Here is an 18,402-nt window from a genome sequence, read left to right as displayed (position 1 = left end):
AGCTTTACCATGCTATACTTTCTAACCATTTTTAACGCCGCACAGTATGCAATGGGCAAAGCACCATGGCGATGTTTTTACTACCAGCTCAGCAAAATTCGATGATTTTTCGCCAAAATGCTACCTCCTGACTGGTATGTTCTCCTGTTACTCGAAATCAAATTTTGGTACAAAATTTGCTTGCACTTTCCGATACAAACGAGATTGGATTATTTTTCCCATCGTAGGGAGAACATTCTTTTGCTGGCAAATGGAATGCAAGTTGGAATGAAGACTTTCTTTCTTCCTGTTTTCGATAATTAATCCAATTTGGAACGGAAAAATTATTTCTTTCTTTATTGAGAGTAATAATAGTAGGAGGACGAGTTTTCCGCAATAACTGGGCGGGGGGTGAAGGGATCGGATTGGCAACCATTTTCGGATTTAGTTGTTCAATTGACTGAAATACTTAACATGGAATTTCGTTCAATAAATATGTTGATGTATATTTCCTTTTTGCGATTTTCTCAATTGGTTCTATTTATAAAATCGTTCAGCGTAAATACCTAGATCAGTACAAAGCGTTTTACGGTAGGTTATAGAGAAAAAAGACAAGAGGATAGAAAATTCAGACCAAAAACCGATACATATAGATTGAATTAGAACCTAGAGGAAAGGAATGAGTAATAGATAATAATTAGAAAGCAAACCGTCTATGCAAGGTGTGTATGATCTGCTTTACTTTTAACATAACAAAAATAGAGTAAAGTGGGGCAATAACGATTTGTTCCATCCTTTAGTCCATGCCTTAGTATGTTTTGTAAGTTAGTGTTTGTGAAAGACGTTGGAATAGTTTTTTTTTCTTTTGCCATATCAATGGTTAAGTTTCCATACTGGTTTCTTTGCATCATGCACCAATAACGTGGTCGTAAACGACCGACACATAACCCAAAGCGATTGAGAATATTGGAAATTGAAATTTCATATCGATAGATAGATAAGGATAGTGAGAGAGAAGATTTCGTTACTAAATCGATTTCAACGAGCGTGACGACTTAAACTTAACAAAAGCAACAGCAAAAAACGTGTGTGAGAAATCAAAGCAACGACTGCTCGACCAGAATGCGCTCAAAACCGGGCGGAGGCCCATACGCAAAGTTATCCAGCACAATATCAAGGATCGCACCGTCGTCCACGAACAGACAGGGATGGACGGTTCCGCGCACGTTCAGTACCGGCACATTCAGGTTCTTCCCGTTCAGGTAGAAATTTAGCTCGACGTGATCGTACGCGACGCCTATCGTGTCCCCTTCCTGCGGCAAACCACCTTCCGCAGCAGAGGCACTACCGGGCGCTGGAGGAAATGCTGGCGCAGACACGGGCCCAAGATCAACGGGCACTGTGCCAGGGGCGGTGGTGGTGGTGCTGTGACCGGGTGAGTTCTGACCTCCGTTCGGCACTCCTGCACCTTTGCTAGCATCCAAGCGGTAGATAACATCGCCACCGTGCAGCACCAGATGGTTTGAGTTGAGACACCACGATTCCCGATCCTTTCCTCCGACCGACTGATTCAGATCCGTCTGCTGCGTGGCTAGTCCGATCGACCAGTGGCCCGACTGTTGCAGCTTCACCTCGAAGTAAGATTTGGACTGAACGAGCGGTGCATTCGCCAGTACTCCGCCCGTTCCGCAGGCTCGCATTCCGTTCTTGATAATAACCACTTCGTGACCTGCGGCAGTGATAAAAGCGGATTGGCGGTGAGTGGCTTTACCTGATACGTTGACAACTGCTGCTGCTGCTTACCCATATGTGACGAATCGAGCTGCACCGGGTTGGACGTTTTCGTGATGTGTACGGACTGAGCCGGCAGCACACCATTCAGGCAGCTCTTTAGACAGCAAAACATTACACAGCCGCGTATTAGGAAGGAAGGATGCAGATTATTTCCGTTGGATGATTGAGCCGCAGTTTCGACCACTACATCGCCTTTGTATGTTCACGTTCGCCACCGTGTAGGCCCACTCGGAACGGAACAGCTGGAAACCGTTTAGCAGCTTTATATTGTACGCCACAAATGTGTCGGGCACAGTTTTGCTTGCAGACTGGCAAATCGATTTACGTGCCGTACATTTTCTACCCGTAAGGCAAAAGGAAACACGTTTTTAAAGCGATAGTAAAAGTGGGCACGGATTTAACATTAATAATGTTTGCCAATGTTTATGTTTTGTTAATTTTTGCCATACGCTCGTTAGCTGTCAAATGTGTCAGATTGTTCGACAACGGGAGATGTTTGATGTTCGAAATTGTCGCTCATTCCTACCCCTCCAAGTGTAACGGTCAAATTTTTGAACGTAATCACATTTTAGACGTTAAAAAGGGAAATTTTCCTATATTGGGTAGTAAATCTGTGTTTCGTTAGAAGTGAAGCGCACAAAAATGAGAAGAGTAGTAAAACGATGGAAATAATACAATAGACACTTGTTTCGGACTGAAATGGTAAGCAAAATACCCAGCACTAATATGGAATTGTAGTATAAACATGGCTGAAGTACGGCAATGTTAGATAGTTAATTTCTTTATTAATAAATGTGGGTTTATCGATTATGTTTTTGCTCATCATGCATTTCAAAACCTCACAAGGCTTATTGAACCAAACTAAATTCCTGCCCTGGGGGTGCGAGTAGTAGCACAACAACAAGACCTTCGCAATGAAGCGCCTTTAGTTTGTTTTTAGAGGAGCTAGCATGATAAGTAGTTAGTTGCCTGTACTATGTATATCATCCTTTGTATGATTTCCTTTTTAATTATAATTGTGTATATCTTAGTCTTCACAGAATGATGCGCATTTTGACGCGAACGGTAGGAAAGGGTTCGTATTAAATTCGATATTTCGCCTCGCATTAACACCAAACATCGGGACCGGACAGAGTTGCGTTTTGTAGCTGTTTCCTTTTGTTCATGATGCTTTTAGTCCAACGTGAAAGGGTTTCGGTTTGTGGGGTTTATCACTAGCAACGAATGCGCCGTTCGCTGCAGCCTTATATCTGGTGTCGTTCTCTACTCGAAGCAAAGGAAAAGTTGAAATCTACAAATAGTAACGCTTGGCAAAAGAAAGGAAACTTAAACACAGTGGCCTCTTCCGATTTACTCCTAAAACGAGATCGTTTAAATTAAAACTGCCTTGATTCGATTTACAAGCTGTACAATTAATTCCGAACCAGGCGCATCCAGTTGCCTGTGGTAATAAACGTGAGAGTGTTTTTATCTTGAACGAGTTTTATTCCACCACACACGAGAAAAAGAAACATTTACAATGCGTGAAGCAAAACTAAAACCCTAAAACGAGCTAAACAAAGTAAGACACCCTTTTTAGCGGTGGAGCAACTACTAACGGGTCCTGCTTCAGTTGTCTGTTACTGCAGGTTATATCGGGTTATATCCTCATGCTTGTTCTCTCTTTCTCTCTGCTCTCTCTCTCTCTCTCTCTCTCTTCTCTAATCAATCTTATAGATACAATCGAAATATATAAGTAGCAATATAGTTAGTCACTGTCACATTTGTTTAGCAGCTTTCGCACGCTCCGTCTTCTCCCACCGAGTCAATAAATAAGTGTCAATTAAATTAAACAATCACCACGTGCACACGAGTGTGTGTGTCTGGTTTGCTTACATTTCACCGCCAAATTACTGTAATGCTTATCTTGTAACGGCTGGCCTACATTACGCTCGCATCATCTTGCAAGGGCAGGGACACTGTCGGCCGACGACGTTGCCGCCTTCTGTGCTCGTTGGCCCGAGACTAGTTTCTCGATCGCTGTTTTCCCTTTTTTTTTACCTGCCTATTACAATTCTACTATCACTAATCTCACAAATAGGAAACGACGGCGCGTGTCCTTGGTTTTTCTTGGCTCCTTTCGAAGGATAAACACACAACAACTTTTAGTATATTTACACAAACACGCACGCACACACACACACACTGGAAGCCAATAGAGTATGTCTTGTGCGTGTGGTTTATCCTTTTTTTCATTATTTTCTTCTCCTCCTCTTTGCTTGCTGTTCAAAGACAAGAGTGTGTGGAAAATAATATTTAAACTGGTGGTAGTACTTTTGATTATTGCTATAGTTAGCTTAGCAGTATGTTTGTTGTTTGATTTACAAGGTTTTATGGCTCATCTTTCTTTAAATGTCAACAGCATTTTTCATCTCTCTAAAGTACTTTTCAAATTAACAGACTTGTGAATTACTGGAGAATGAAAACGAACTACTCGTTTTGTCGGGATTTTTGAAACATAGGACTTCACCGTGTTGAGATGCTAATTGCTAATAACTTTTTTCCTATTTCCGCAAAAGAAATGTTCATCGGGCTTGATACCCAGTCCCCTCTTAAAGAAATGAAAAACGATGTTAATATTTAAAAAAAAACGACCCCATTACACCCAGTAATCAATCCTACTCACGTGTGTGGTGCATGTGTGTTTGTATAGTGGCTCCTTTGGATCCGTGTATGCATATCTATCTATGCACATATGTATAATAGGATGTATTTTTTGTTGGTTGCAGTATTCGTATACAATGTGTTTTTAGTTCATACTACCCCTCCATATACATAAGAAAACCTCCTTTTGGCGCAACGATCGAGTGTATTATAAAGAAAATGCCCCTGCTCGAAAGAGTTCGTCAAATATTGTTGCAACTCCTCTTGCACCACAATCTGTAGCAGTGGTAATATAAGCACACATCGAGTTTACGATAACCTTTCCCTTCTTCTTTTATAGTGCACGTTCCATTTAATCCTAGTGATTGCTTTTAGCAAAACTCATTCATAATACTTTTTTTTTAAATGCAGTTTTGTGGTTTCGCGGTTTGTATCGTACGCGTTGGTGCAGGGAAGGTGGGGAGGAGGGGGGGTGGGGAGGGGATGTGAGATTGTTCTTCGGTTCTCTGATAGTATCTCTTTACGGTTGTCCCATCTCCATGTAGAACAGGAAAGAGAATTCACAGTGAAATCATCCATTTGTCTCAGTTTGTTTTGGGTGTTCCGGAGCAGAAGAAATAGACGCGGTTGGTGGAATGTGAGTGTGTGTGTGTCTGTCTCTCCGTCATCCATTTGCGTACAAAATTTTACATCATTTTCCCACCTGCCGGCTGATGGAGCATACTTATACTAACTGTACAAACATTGACAGTAGAGTGTCGTCGCGCACGTTGTACGAAACAAATTCCGCATTTTGGGCTTTTTAGCAATAGATTTAGTCGAAGACATTGCATTCAAACGTGGCCACCATCACCATCTCCACCCACACACTCACATATATAGACCGTTTGTTGCTGACCTCAGCCAGTGCATTAAGCGCTTTACACGTTCTCGTGCTCATTGTTCGCGATAAACTGGGCCGAACAGCGGTTATCCTTTTTGTTGCTGGTGCGTTGCTGTACCGTCCGGCAGATCCACGCAAACAGTACGACCAGCACCAGGAGCAGCGTTGCCATAACGTAGACCAGCACCGATAGCTGCGTGTCGGTGATTGCGGTCACTTCGACCGGCGAGAGCAGTACGCTTAAATTGAGCTTTTGCGCCGAATTACCCGACACAATCTGGCACCGGTAGCGCCCGTAATGGTGCGTCTGAATGTTCGGTATCGATAGGTACGAACCAATGATTTGTCCTTCCTCCCTGTGACAAAAAGAGAGACATGAACGAGAAATGGTTAGTACTGCTGAGCGTTTGAAAGATTAAGTAAGAACCATACTGCATACTACTATTCTCCTCGCATGCTGCTACTATCTAACGATTCGGAAATTGGAAGATGAACGCGCAAAAGTGAGCACGTTTATGACCGTTTACCGGAGGTTGCATACAAATTCCCCGTAATCTGTGTCCCCCATATGTCGGCTAATGAAGCAGACACCAGTAGAACACAAATGTATTCCACGAAGTGATTATTTTGCCGTCCATCGGTTCAACTTACTACGACGGTTACTACCGCCAGCACATTGCGTAATTAAATGCCGTGAGAAAGTAGCGTCGTTAGGTACGCCTGGCAAACACGCTTACCTCGTCACGTTCACCTGCATGCTGTCGGTAACGTTGTGCGGATGGTCATCAAACATTTGGTTCCAAACGATCTCGTTGGTCGCGTCCGGTAGGTAAAGGTTGCCGACGAACGCCTCACAGTAGAACCGGGCACTTTCGCCTACGCTCACCACCAGATCCTTCGGCCGGAAGGTAGGCATCGGATTGTCCAATTTATCTGCACAAAATACGGATACGAATGTTCGTAACAGGTATATGGATGGATTAGTACGTGCGTGCGTGCGTGCGACTCGAAAGAATTATTGGGAGGGGAGCAGCACCATCTTACCCTGTAACCGCAGTTCGATTTCGTGTTTGATTGCGTGCGTTTCGTTTCGCAATATGCAGCTATAGTTGCCGATATCGTTCTCCTCTAGCCGGGGACTGTAGATCGTTTGGTTGGCCGCCTCCGGGTACACGATGAAGGATGACACGTCTTTGCTCCATGGGTGTGGCTTGTTGTTTTTGAACCTGCAAACAAAGCGTTGAAGGGGAAGGATTTGGCATTAATTTAGAGCTGCAGTTGGGAAGAATTTCAACATGCGAGACACACAGCAGGTGAAATTCGTTTGCTAAAGAAAAGTGTCATTAATAATACTAATTAGGGATCATTAATTCTCAACCTGTCCTGCCAAAGTGACACAAGAGGGACGCTTTACTTAAGCATGATTAAGTATTTATAGCTCGTCCCAATCTTCTACCAGCAAACGCTGTTGATGATGATGATCTTCAAGTAGTAACGCACGTTTCTCTCTCTCTCTCCAATCTCACGTGAGTCATTGTCATTTCGGGCTTCATAAGTGCGATCAATTCAATTTATCAATTATCACTTTTTGCCAGCCCCAACTGACCATCCTTTCTTGCGGGATGCATGTGTGTGTGTGTGTGTACAACACGAAAAAGGCTATTTGTAGGAAAAATACAGTCTCTTTCTGACATACATCCGGAACAAAAGTGATACACAACACAACATCGGGGTGTCCATGTTATCATGGGCCTGATGATGATTTTCCCAATATAATCCGGTATGTTTTGATCGTTTTTTTTTTGTCGGAAAATTTACACCGTAACCGAAACTCACGAAAACACACCGCGACAGTAGGTTTACGGTGAAACCGAGGCCGGTGTGGGGAAAGTATCATTTTACCCCAATTTGCATCTCCACGCTTTCGCCGTGTTGAAATAATAATGATTTATCGTGGCCGCATCGGATTCCCCGAAACGGGTGGGTGGACAAACAGAAAAAAAAGGAAGCAACAACGAATAAGGACAGCTTCTCGAAACCTGGGACATAACAAAAAAAAAAACATCATAATTATAATTGCAAGCAATCGCGTCTATCTGCAACCATCGACGGTCGGAACAAGCTTGCTCGTGAGAGAAGGTTGGTTCGTGAGATTTCGGGATCTCGGATATCTTGGACGGTAGTGTTACTAATTAATTAGAGTAATTTTGGGCTGCGTATGTTCGAAGCTCAACCGTTGGCAATGTGGAGCCCCGTTGTAAGTGCGACTAGAGTGACTCTATTTTCATCGTTAGACACCCTCTCAATAAAGGCTTTGTTATTTGCCATTCTAACATGTTGATACATTTCCCTGTATTAGTGCTTATGTTGTGATACCATCATCTGATAGAGTTTTGTACTTTCATGGCATAAACTCCTCCGCAGAAGGTTCACTGAAATGTCTAGAATTTGTTTTCAATATTTTGAGCTTTCCATTTGATCACGTGTAGTTTGCAAGATCGAAGATGGGTTCAACGTTTATGTATGCATCAATACGTCCCCGATTCCATTCCACATTTGCTCAAATGCCACCCCGAAAAATGTGACAACCCCAAAAATCAACCGGACCAAAGTTTGACCTTATTATAAACGACCAAAGTCTCCACACTGCAAGCTGCAGAGGACATCCGTGCTTTATCGGTAACATGAAGTTCTCTGCACGTGGATCAATTATTGTTTGTGATCGAAACACGTGTCTTCTAAATAGCAGCTGTAGCAGAAGTTGGTTTACCGTACCCGAAGCTGTTGCGGCTAATTTATTGGCACTGTTTGTTGACATATCATTCACATATCGCACATCAAAGGTCACCGAAGCAAATTGATTGGACAGCATACATACCTGTTCCGACCTGTTCGAGAGGATCCAACCGAAAGCGAACGTGGGGCAGAAGACATCAAATCAAGCACTAGTTTCTTTTCTACCGGAATGGATGGAGCTCCAGGATGTTTACTGCTTTCTACCAGCATTGTATTGCCATTAACCATTCATAAATTGATTTGACGACATCTGTTACTACGTCTTGTACTTGCGATGATTTACTTTTGCGTTTTCGCCTAATGCCTTTCGCTAGCAGAAAGCTATTGGATTGTATGCTTTCAACAAACTGGAAAGCAATAACATACAGCTTACCGACGAGCCCAGCAAATTGGTTGGATGGAATTGTTTGAAATGGAAATTCGTACGAAAGAAGATTCTCAAATCGAACGAGCTTTTCCATCCTGCAGCATAGCGCGTACATCTACATTACCGTAGATGTATTCTGCGTATTCATTTGCTATGTATTCGCTACGGCAGACTGCAGGAGCAAAAATAAACATTTCCGAGAATGAATCGAATAAAATAAAGCTCAGCCCAGTCGGCACACAACAGGTACTCTCCCATTCGTCATCACGCAGCAGTACCAGCAGATTGCAGTTTTCTGCAATCAGCTGGAGATGAAAGCTGTGTGCCCCAAGCCACGCAACAAATGGTAAAGCACGTCCTGCACTTTAGAAGACCATCTTTATAGCGTAGGGACATAATAAGAAGCTTTTGCAACGAGAGATTGCATACATTATGTTCCCAATAAATGTTGTGCAGATGTAACCAAAATTGGATGCAGTGAAGCCTTCTTTCTCGTCAATGCAAAACACTCAACAGCCGCAGAAAAATTGCTTGGTTTCGAAAACATGTTTGTTTCGTACAACTCCAATCGCCCGTTGTATAAAGTATGCATTAAAAAGTGACTTATTTCAGATGGATGGTAACATTAAACGGTAAACGGTACTGCCATCAATCGAATTGCATTGTTTTCTGTTAAAAATCTTTAAGTTAAGAAAAAAATCTCCTATCTTTGGCTGGCCATAGCGGCCTTTTGTTGGCATTTGAACCATAAGTGTCAAAAAGTAGTTTGTTGACCTTTTTTCTGTTAAAAGATCGCTGTTGGTACGCACTGCTGTGCCGTATGTTACCGATGCGCCAAAATACTGGCTACTGAAATACTGAACAATTGGAATAAAGCAGCATTCTAACCAACACCCTTAGACTGTTCATTAAAGTCGAAGGTAACTTTCGGTCTTTAAATTAAGCCGAATTTATTTCGTCACGTCGGAGGCATCCTCCAGACTTGGAGGATTGAGTCAGAGGTATCCTCCGGTCTCAATCCGTTGCACGCGACAGGGGAACGGTTCAACAACAGTCGCCTATTGCATCAATTCATCCCTGAATTTGATCATGAATTTGGTCAAATATTTAGATAGATTTCCCTCTTCATTGCGGTTGGCTACTTGGGATCCCCCCAGAACCCCTAAATGCTCCTTTTTTTCAGCGATTGAGTAGACTTTTAGTAGAAAATAACATAATTTCGCCATTTTGGTGGCAACTATTCGGAGGCTCCTTTTATTATAAATCACGTTGATGCAATGCCATTGCTGGAGACAATAAAACGGGATGTCCAGACGTTGAAAGGACGTTTTCTTGATTGTGGAACCTGTTGAGCTTCTGTTGGATGTTCAAGGGGCTTAAAAAACGGTCGGATGGCCAGATCTTGGCTCCCCCGATCTATTAATTTTCCCTTCGCTAGAAAACCTAGCATCTAGGCTAGACAATTGTCCGATCGTATCCAGTCCAAAGAAAATTGTGCCACAACGGCCGACTTTTTCTCGGGTACGGATTAGCTACTGTAGCTAGCTAATCCTAGCTACTGTAAATTAAGAGAAAAAGCTCTCAAATTTTGACCGTTTGTAGTATACTAGTAGCTAGTATACATTGACCACTGACAGTCCGACCATTAGGTGACAGCGTAAGTGCATGAAAAATCCGAACATTTTTGTCGCTTTTTTTAATGCATACGTTACTTAATAGCGGGTGTTCTTATCAGCTACAGAAGGTTCTACTGCTAATCGTATTGGTAGTTACATTTAAGAATATAGGTTGAAAATATTTACCATTTCGTTTTGGCAAAAACACTCTTATAAGAATTTATAAAGATTTCTATTGCACATTTGCACATTTTCTCTGGAAGCATTGTTTACTATACAATTTATTCGAACAGCATCATTATCATTCTCAAACGATGCAATTTTGCACCAGCAACATCAACATGCAACATGTGACGGCAACGGCAGCCCTTATCATATTACACGTCATTGTCCGAGTCATTGTGGCGGTGTGTGGACAGTAATCAAATATTTCACTCATCGGAAGAACGCGAAGCACGCGGAGCACGCGGAAATCGCTTAAATGAGCGTGTGGCTGTGCAGTGGTGGTTTTGCATTTGATTTGCATAATAAACGTGTACTTCGCGACAAAATAACAAACGCCGCCCGACTCATGTCACCGGCCACTTCGGACCCGCGCTTGGAACGGCGACGAACGTCGAGGTTAAAACAAAAAAGCAAATTCAATCTCGCCCGCCCATCGATAGACGATTTTCGCGAGAAGGGCGCCCACAAGGAAGACCCCAACAATCGGACACACGGCTCTCCCGAACAGTCGGCAGTCCAGATGGAATTGGGATTCGCGTAGAATATTTGCATTCGATGCAACCACAACTCCATGAAGTATTGGGAAAAAAAACAGACGGTTAGCTGCTGCAGCTGCCATTTCTTCCACGATTATCGTTCGTTCGTCATCTTTCCGTGAAATTCACGCTGCGCACAGCTGAAGACGCACCAGGACCCAATCGTTCGGTACCGTGGCGAGTTGGGACATATGCACGTAGCTCGAGCTAAGCAACAAGCAATCGCTGAAAAAATATCTTATTATGAAGTTTTTCGTTTCGTGCGGTCTTGTGCAATATCCCGGAAATCTACCATCGCCAGACGGAAGAGATTTTACCGGAGCTTTGTGAAGCTGTGCCGCCGGTGAACCGCAACAGAAGTGCTCTGGTGCACAGTATCGGAATGGACACTCGCAGGATAAAAAAGACAATGGCATGGGATGAGATTTAATAAGGATTCCCAAGAAGCACCAGCACTAGCAGCACTGTAATGGTCCCACTTGATGATGGTAGTAGCAAATCAGGTCGTCTGCTATGAAAACAAATATTCCAACCCCCAGAGCGCGACGCTCTATCCTCCTAGCAGGCACTAAGGGAAAGGGGCCTTTATCGAACGACCAACCATCCCTTCTAAACTCGTGATGGCCAGGGAAGGCAAGCAGAAGCGAATCGCTTTGTACCGCGGTGCGTCTCTGATATCTCGTGGTGGGGGACTGCAACGAAAGCGAGCGTGAGAAGTGTGAGAATTGGAACTTGATCCACAAACCACCAACCGACGAGCGGCCACATATCTCAGGAACTCGATCCACCGTACGTGCTGGACGTCGAATCTGGTCGTTTTGAGGTTTAGCCAGTACAGAGCAAATGTGAGGAATGGTACTTTGCATCACCACCACCCGTCCCCCGGCCGGTCGGTCATCTCTTCTTTCTTTTTTTTAATGGCGCGCAGGTGAGGACATTAAAACAGCATGACAGCAATAGCGGAACACACACATAGGGGCCAGAAAGGTTCGGATTACATCGGTTACTGTTTGCCAACTACTTTTCGCCATCCGCTGACTGCCGTAAGGGAACCAGAAACCGAAGAGAGAGAGAGAGAGAGAGAGAGAGAGAGAGAGAGAGAGAGAGTCCGGACGACCCAGGCGAAGGTGCTGTTGTGATGTGTGTCTGTCAGGGGGATTGGGTTAACTTCTCACCACCAGCCGCCGGACAAACACAATATGTATGTTTGTGAGTGTGAAGAGAGGTTTTCACTCCTTCCCCCCAACGTAATTTGTCGCTTTCGGTGCCAATAATGACGGTCAATGAGTGCGAGACAGGCCGTTTCCTGCAGGTGGGAGGGAATACGGAGGCATCAGGTAATCCGATATGTCCGAAAAGCTTGTGTCGGCAGATTGAAAATGAGGTGCTGGCACAAACATACCGGCAGGTGGTGCGGCTTGGCTTTGAGCTGCCTCAAAGTGGTACTAATAACCCGGGGACAGCCACATCGCCAACATATTCCGGGGAAGGATGAAAATCTCCGTAAACACCGCCACCTCCCAAGACCTGGTCGGGGAAGTTTGCCGTTTTTGTGCCGCTCTGTGCCACTTGGGAGCTCCCTATTTTTTTTCTGTGAGAGCCGTTGTTGTTTGAAGGGTTTCGTAATGGTTCAAAGGGAACCGATCGAAAATATTCCAACAGAGCGGTGTCAAATTTCCGATCGAACGCTTCCTTGACACTGGTTCGGACAACACCGCGCCCTGGTTAATTTCGGAGAGATGTCTTGCAAGGCTTGGGTTTGCGAATGGAGGGATGCAGCGGATGCCACTCATTTTGGCCCATACACACCGTCAGGGATATCATTTTTACAAATGTGTAACCACCACTCCTGGAGAACTGCATCCAATTCTCAGGAATACCCCGTCTGACCACCATCACCATCATAATCCACATCGTGCCTTTCCCTCCCACTAATGTCAACTGGCGCCTCGATGGTGAATGTTGAACGATGCGTGATGCAGAATTCTAGCGCGAGTTCCCGGCGCTGTGCCAATCTATCGCTCCATCATAAAGCATTCGTGTTGCACTCGAAGCAGAGCTATAACTAACGAGTTAATTAGCAGTCGCTGAGATACGCATGGGTAGAGTGTTTGGCGGACGTACGAGGGGGCAGCATTCCTGGAAACGGAAAACCGGTAGGCGAAACGCCGCCCCCATTACCTGATGTCCAATGTACTAAAAGCAGTTGTCGTGATTAGTCTCGATGCTGGTAGCAAATTTGTGAGCTCAATACACTTGCTCAATAACAAAAGCTTTTAAATGACGAAATAACCAACAAATTTGCCATTGACCGGAATGGTCGAGATACAACTTCGGATTTTCCATCAGTATGCGCGCTCTCTCGCTCGTGCATCGATTCCTCTTGGTTGCGCCGATTTGAACGCACTAAGCGCTATAGCTCGCTTCTCGGAAGCACTTCCAATCGTTCAATGTTGAATAAAACACCACATCCACACATTGATGACCTCCACCCCGATGCAGGCCGGACCGACAGTGGGGCACACAGCCCATCAAAGTCAGTGTACACGGGGCGGTGATAATAATAATTTGTATTTCACGGAATTTTGCGTACGCGAGAACGTATGCATTCCCGATCGTGCTTGCTGATAAATAGAGGCCAGCAGAACATGGCCGCGTAAAAGATTGGCGTTATCGCTTCATAGTAAAAACACATCAACCGTCGTGCAAGTCGTTCCGGGAGTTCCTTCATCGATAACTTGGATAGCGGCAGGTGATATCCAATGGCTTATCGCTCATCATGTCAGAAATTTTACAGAGAAAAATATGAACTCGTAGCCATTTAGTTGGGGTCAGATAGAGGGGCCTAAACACGGTTGCCTGATTTAATGCAGGGAAAAGTACACACCGATACACGCATGCGTTGATATCGGGTTGCCCTTGTCGTTCAACCCCCTCAACGGTCGGTGGTGTGTGATCTATTAATTTGTAATTTAGCAAAGAACGCGATTTCCTAGATGAATAGGGATGCTACCGAATTCAAACGAGTCCACTTCTTTCTAGCGGATCGATAATTTAAACGTTTATGTACTTTTTTAAGCTGTGTCCAGAAGAAAGCTTTTTGTAGTGTATTCATCAAAACTACTCGACTGCAATTTCACATCCACACATTTTATCAGTGTGCTTGAGTATTTGCTTAATTGCCACTAAACCACTTGAAGTTTATGCTGCTTATGTTGCAAGGTTCGATCCAGTGGAGAACTGTACCAATCACGAGGAGTATTTGTTTATTTCTAGTTTGAACGAGAAAGGTCGATCTATTCGTTCTCAGAGGGGGGAGCAAAAGTTGTTGAAGGTCACGCTCCACTACACAGCAGGTGGGTGGCCAATCTTGCTAACCACTTCTCCTTCTCATTCCATCTTGACCTATTTTGCTAGTTGACTGCATATCACTTACTTCTTGATTTACCCATAATTTGACAGTGCTAGTGCTTTGGTGCCGGTAGTGCTGTACGGTTTAGATTTAATCACATGAACCAACTTCTGCATTTCATAGTATTTAACTGTTGAAAATGTTAACTTCAACTGAAGGACAAATAGATTGTAAACATCGTGTCAGACTGAGGAACATACCTCAACACATCAGGGCTGTGGAAAGTTTATCTAATTGATTTGATGTAAACGTTAACGTGTGTCGAGATAACGGGGCTATACGAATGGGTAACGAGGTCCTACCGCAACAGTCCATATCAGCTCCAGCTACTCGATGATGCAGTAGTTCCGAGAAGCTGCAAATAGTACATTTCTCGCTATCAAAATGTCTCGGGTTTAGCTAGCAAGCAATTCGTCAGTTGTGACGATGCAATTCGTGTTTGTGATATTCGTAAAAGCCCCAAAGTAACCATCTTGTTCTTGTTAGAGATCTGTATCCATTAGATGGCTAACTTCAGACCCGACTGAGCAAAGCGGTAATGAAAAGTAACCGGTAATCGTCGTTGGTGCAGCCACAAACAAGCACACAATTAAAAAAGAATTACATTTTACCGAGAGTACGGCAAGCGTAGTGCTAGTTTGAATACTAAATCATTCGGCCTGTGTTTTTGTGGTGAGCATAATAATGTGCTGTGAGAGTTTTCCTTCACCAAACTGGACATCAAAAGTGGCAGGTACACAACATACGGATGTGTATGTTGCCGATGGATATATGGGTCTCTCCATTTTCAATCTTCCTTTGTCCCCTGCGTCAGTTGCACTCATCCACAAACAAACAAACCACACCAGGAACGCAAGTGTTTGGGGGAAGCGATAAAAATAGAAGGGAATGCGGCACTGGCTTGCATATCACGACCCTGGCAGGTCGCACCTAATTGGGTCTCTCATTATCTCGGTTCTGGGGATTGAATTTCATAAATTCATGACGAACGAAGGAAACGCTTCCCCAGAGGAGTTCGTGGAATCCCTTGAAATCTTCCTCGCCGCCCGCTCATGGGAATACCGGCTGCATCTTTTGTGTGGTCCCTCATTCGGGCCTCTCATTTCGTGCACGGCTTTCCAGTTGCAAGTCAATCTCTCATTCAAAATCTAAAGCAACAGAAGCATCGTAAAAAGGAGCAAAGTATCATAAAAAAATGTGCTTTTCTTTTGTTCTTTTTTCGTCCTCTCACGGCTGACCGACTGGTTCATAAAGCAATTGTTTCGGTGAGTTTTGCCGGAGGTGGTATATTGAATAATGCTTCCAGCGAATTCTAAAACAGAACGATTCCGCTGGGACGCTCCAGACGGATGTAAATGCACACCCAAACGAACATACATGCGTCCTAGAGATCACTATCGGGTACCGGGTTGTTTTGGCGAAGATACTTCTTAACGATGCGTCCGTTCTCACTTATCATAACTACCTTATTAGCTGTTCAGCAATTCCGCGGAACAGCAGCAAGCTAGCAATCTACACCCAAACGAACCGAGAACGAACACAAAATGCAGTCAGCCACCAGCCAAATGGACGATGATTATGTCGAATTTTGAGTCGTCCCGTACGAGCGCAAAAAGTTCAGGGTGGCTGTTGGTTCGTTTCCTTTTGATTTGTGTGAAATTCCTTTTCCTTTCCATTTCAACAGCAGAGGGAGCAGGCGAATCTGGCCACCTAGTCTGGCACCAGACTAGCACATTTGACCGTCGTGTGTTTGAGCTTGACCTGATCCGTCGAAACATAAATACGAGGAAACCACGCACATCGTCATCTGATTGTCAACATTATCAACAGATAAAGGTCCCATGGGGAGGTGGTTTTTATTTGTGCTCCCGGTTCTCAAACAACGGGGCAAAGGATGTCGGGCGTTTACAGCAGAGTATCAGAATGTGTTGAGTCATGTGCTTTGAAATCAGATCTAAAATTGCACGATTGGGGGGAAATGGCAGCGGTGCCAGCAGACTGGAAGAGACAGTCAAGATCACACTCACATAACTTCACGGCCTCCATCAGTAATGCCCGCTCGATGCAGCATCATCTCTTTTACCGTGTCCGAGAATTTCCCTCGAGGGTCGTCTTCCCGAGAACTGCGCATGATGACGATCGGTACCCCTTTTTAGCTGCCGCACAACAGCTTAAGCGTTGCGTTGTTTTGCTTTCGTTTGGTGCTCCGGTTCCATGTCCCCCGACTCGAATTTCGGACGGTCTAAAACAAAAGACCTACGAACCCCGCCGAATCAGACGACCGAGAAGAACCCATTTTCTTGATTCTAACGTTACAGAGATCTGTCCCTACGTCTACCTTTCCCACTCTTTCTTTCTCTGTTTATGCTGTGTTGCTTGACCCTGAAGAAGCTTCTTGTGGAAAGCGAACCGGGGCAAAAAGTAAAAGAAGATTGCACCGAGATGATGATTATGGTTCAACCGTTTGTGGGGTTCTCAGTTTTCTGGTGCTTCCTCTTGTGCTCGCGGTTTAATGTGCAACACGAAAGAACGTGCACAGCAAAAGGGATGGAGCACAGGCGCGTCCCGAGCAGTCGAGATTCTTGGAAATATTGCCCATTCAAATCTCGCATCTTCGCTGGGAGTGTGAGAAATACCGCAGTTCTTTCGGACATTGGGGTACGGAGGGGTGTAAAGCGCCCAGTTTGGAGGAGAACCTGCAAGAGGCTAAGGTAAGTACTACCCCGGTAAGTCTACCCCGCCGCTTCCCTCCTAAGGGATCGGCATTTTGCTTTGACGTACACGGTGTGGTAGTACTAGATGTCCACATGCAGCGCGAACATGGTTTGATGCTTGTAAAGGTGAGATTTTTAGGTGGGCCGATCCTGAGAGGAATGAGACATAATTCTTCCGTGTGGTTTATCGCAGCATTGCGCCAGATTCTTTAACATTTTTTTTTTTGGATCCACTTTTTGAATGATATGATGGTGACCACACAGTTGACAGCTTTGGATGCCGATGCAGCATGTGTGTGTGTGTGTGTGTATGGAAGCCAGGATGGATTGGATTCTATTTCTCAGCTATTCTTTACACAAAATCAATGCTTGTTTCGTTAAATATTTACCTGAAGAAAAAGAAGCAAAGCAACGGAAATGTTAGAATTGTTTCGTGTAATAAAATATGCAAAGAAATTGTGAGCAAACAGCTCTTAATCTCTCTCGTTTAAGTGTAAGACAGGCTTTTGAAAAATTTTGAATGAAACGAAAGAAGCAGCATTGCCCATTGCCACAGGAAATGTTGAGCAAACTGTTCATTTCTGGGTTACGGTCCTTGCTGAACCCGCATCGTATAGCACCATCTCTCGAAATGCGGTAAAGCCAAATTCTAGGTATTTACCAGATGATTGCCGAATTCCACTCCCGTACCGTACCTGGACCGTTCATAATGCCAAAAGCACACCGGACAGAAGAAGCAACCACCACTACACCGGTATGAAATGTGGTGCAGAAACTGGCTGAGTTTGTGGAAATTATTCCCTCTGGAGATTAAGGGTGCTGTGAGCCTCGATGAGGACACACAGTCTCCTCCTTGCCGTCGTCCACCGGGGCCGGAATCTTATCTTGGGCACAGATCTTCATCATCGTCATCGTCGTCCTTCACTTCCCTGTGCGACTGTGTGGCCTAAGAAGAATGATCACAAAAGAGCCATTCTTCATTCTCAGCGCACCCTCCATAATATTCCTAGATCGATTCTTCAGCCGAAGCATACGGTTTACCTGCTTGCCAAACACAGAGAGCATAGAGAGCCTTCAGCATTCTTCATCCCAGGGCAGATAATCTTTACGAACGATGGACGGGGAATGGCTCTCGAAACACATAACAACAGCACAATAAAACAAATGACGTACAAAACCGAAAAAAAAACAAACGACAACATTCAAACTCCGACATTCCCCCCCCCCGATGGCATCTACGGTTGTCTTTCGGGGCTTGTAGAAGAAGGGAAACATCTCAATAGCCAGTGCCCCTAACTGCACAACAACATCAATGAGCAGCAGTCCTTTAAAAGCAATGGAGGTCGTTTTAATTAATAGGTGAGAAGCAGCCGCCACATAAGGGCGCTCGGCAGCGACAAGGACACACACATGTATGTGGAAAGAAATCGACAGATT

At 44.4% G+C, this 18,402-nt stretch overlaps 2 protein-coding genes across 2 annotated transcripts in view; both read right to left on the bottom strand.

Moving 5' to 3' along the window:
• Window positions 1-990: 990 nt before the first annotated feature.
• On the bottom strand, window positions 991-1,906 carry LOC126558895 (SPRY domain-containing protein 7). Its single transcript, XM_050214979.1, has 2 exons — window positions 1,783-1,906; window positions 991-1,708 (listed from the first exon to the last, which is right to left on the bottom strand). Exons 1-2 carry the CDS (start codon window positions 1,883-1,885, stop codon window positions 1,077-1,079), a joined length of 735 nt encoding a protein of 244 aa, XP_050070936.1. The 5' UTR covers window positions 1,886-1,906; the 3' UTR covers window positions 991-1,076.
• A 3,427-nt stretch (window positions 1,907-5,333) lies between these two features.
• Window positions 5,334-18,402, bottom strand: part of LOC126558578 (fibroblast growth factor receptor-like) — a 29,956-nt gene continuing 16,887 nt past the window's right edge. Inside the window, exons 2-4 of the mRNA XM_050214614.1 lie at window positions 6,344-6,525; window positions 6,037-6,232; window positions 5,334-5,655 (exon numbers count right to left, since the gene is read on the bottom strand). Of these exons, the coding sequence (XP_050070571.1) occupies window positions 5,337-5,655; window positions 6,037-6,232; window positions 6,344-6,525 (697 nt within the window). The 3' untranslated portion in view covers window positions 5,334-5,336. The remainder of the gene's footprint in view (window positions 5,656-6,036; window positions 6,233-6,343; window positions 6,526-18,402) is intronic.

This window comes from Anopheles maculipalpis, chromosome 2RL, assembly GCF_943734695.1.
Source record: "Anopheles maculipalpis chromosome 2RL, idAnoMacuDA_375_x, whole genome shotgun sequence".
Lineage (NCBI taxonomy): Eukaryota > Metazoa > Arthropoda > Insecta > Diptera > Culicidae > Anopheles > Anopheles maculipalpis.
Note: the sequence above shows the minus strand (reverse complement) of the source record. Positions and strands in the feature narration are given on the sequence as shown.

Excerpts from the sequence above, each read along its gene's own strand:
- LOC126558895 (XM_050214979.1), bottom strand. The coding sequence starts at position 1,885 with ATGTTTTGCTGTCTAAAGAGCTGCCTGAATGGTGTGCTGCCGGCTCAG. Across the intron at positions 1,709-1,782 it reads GCTCGATTCGTCACATATGG|GTCACGAAGTGGTTATTATC; the intron begins GTAAGCAGCAGC and ends TCACTGCCGCAG.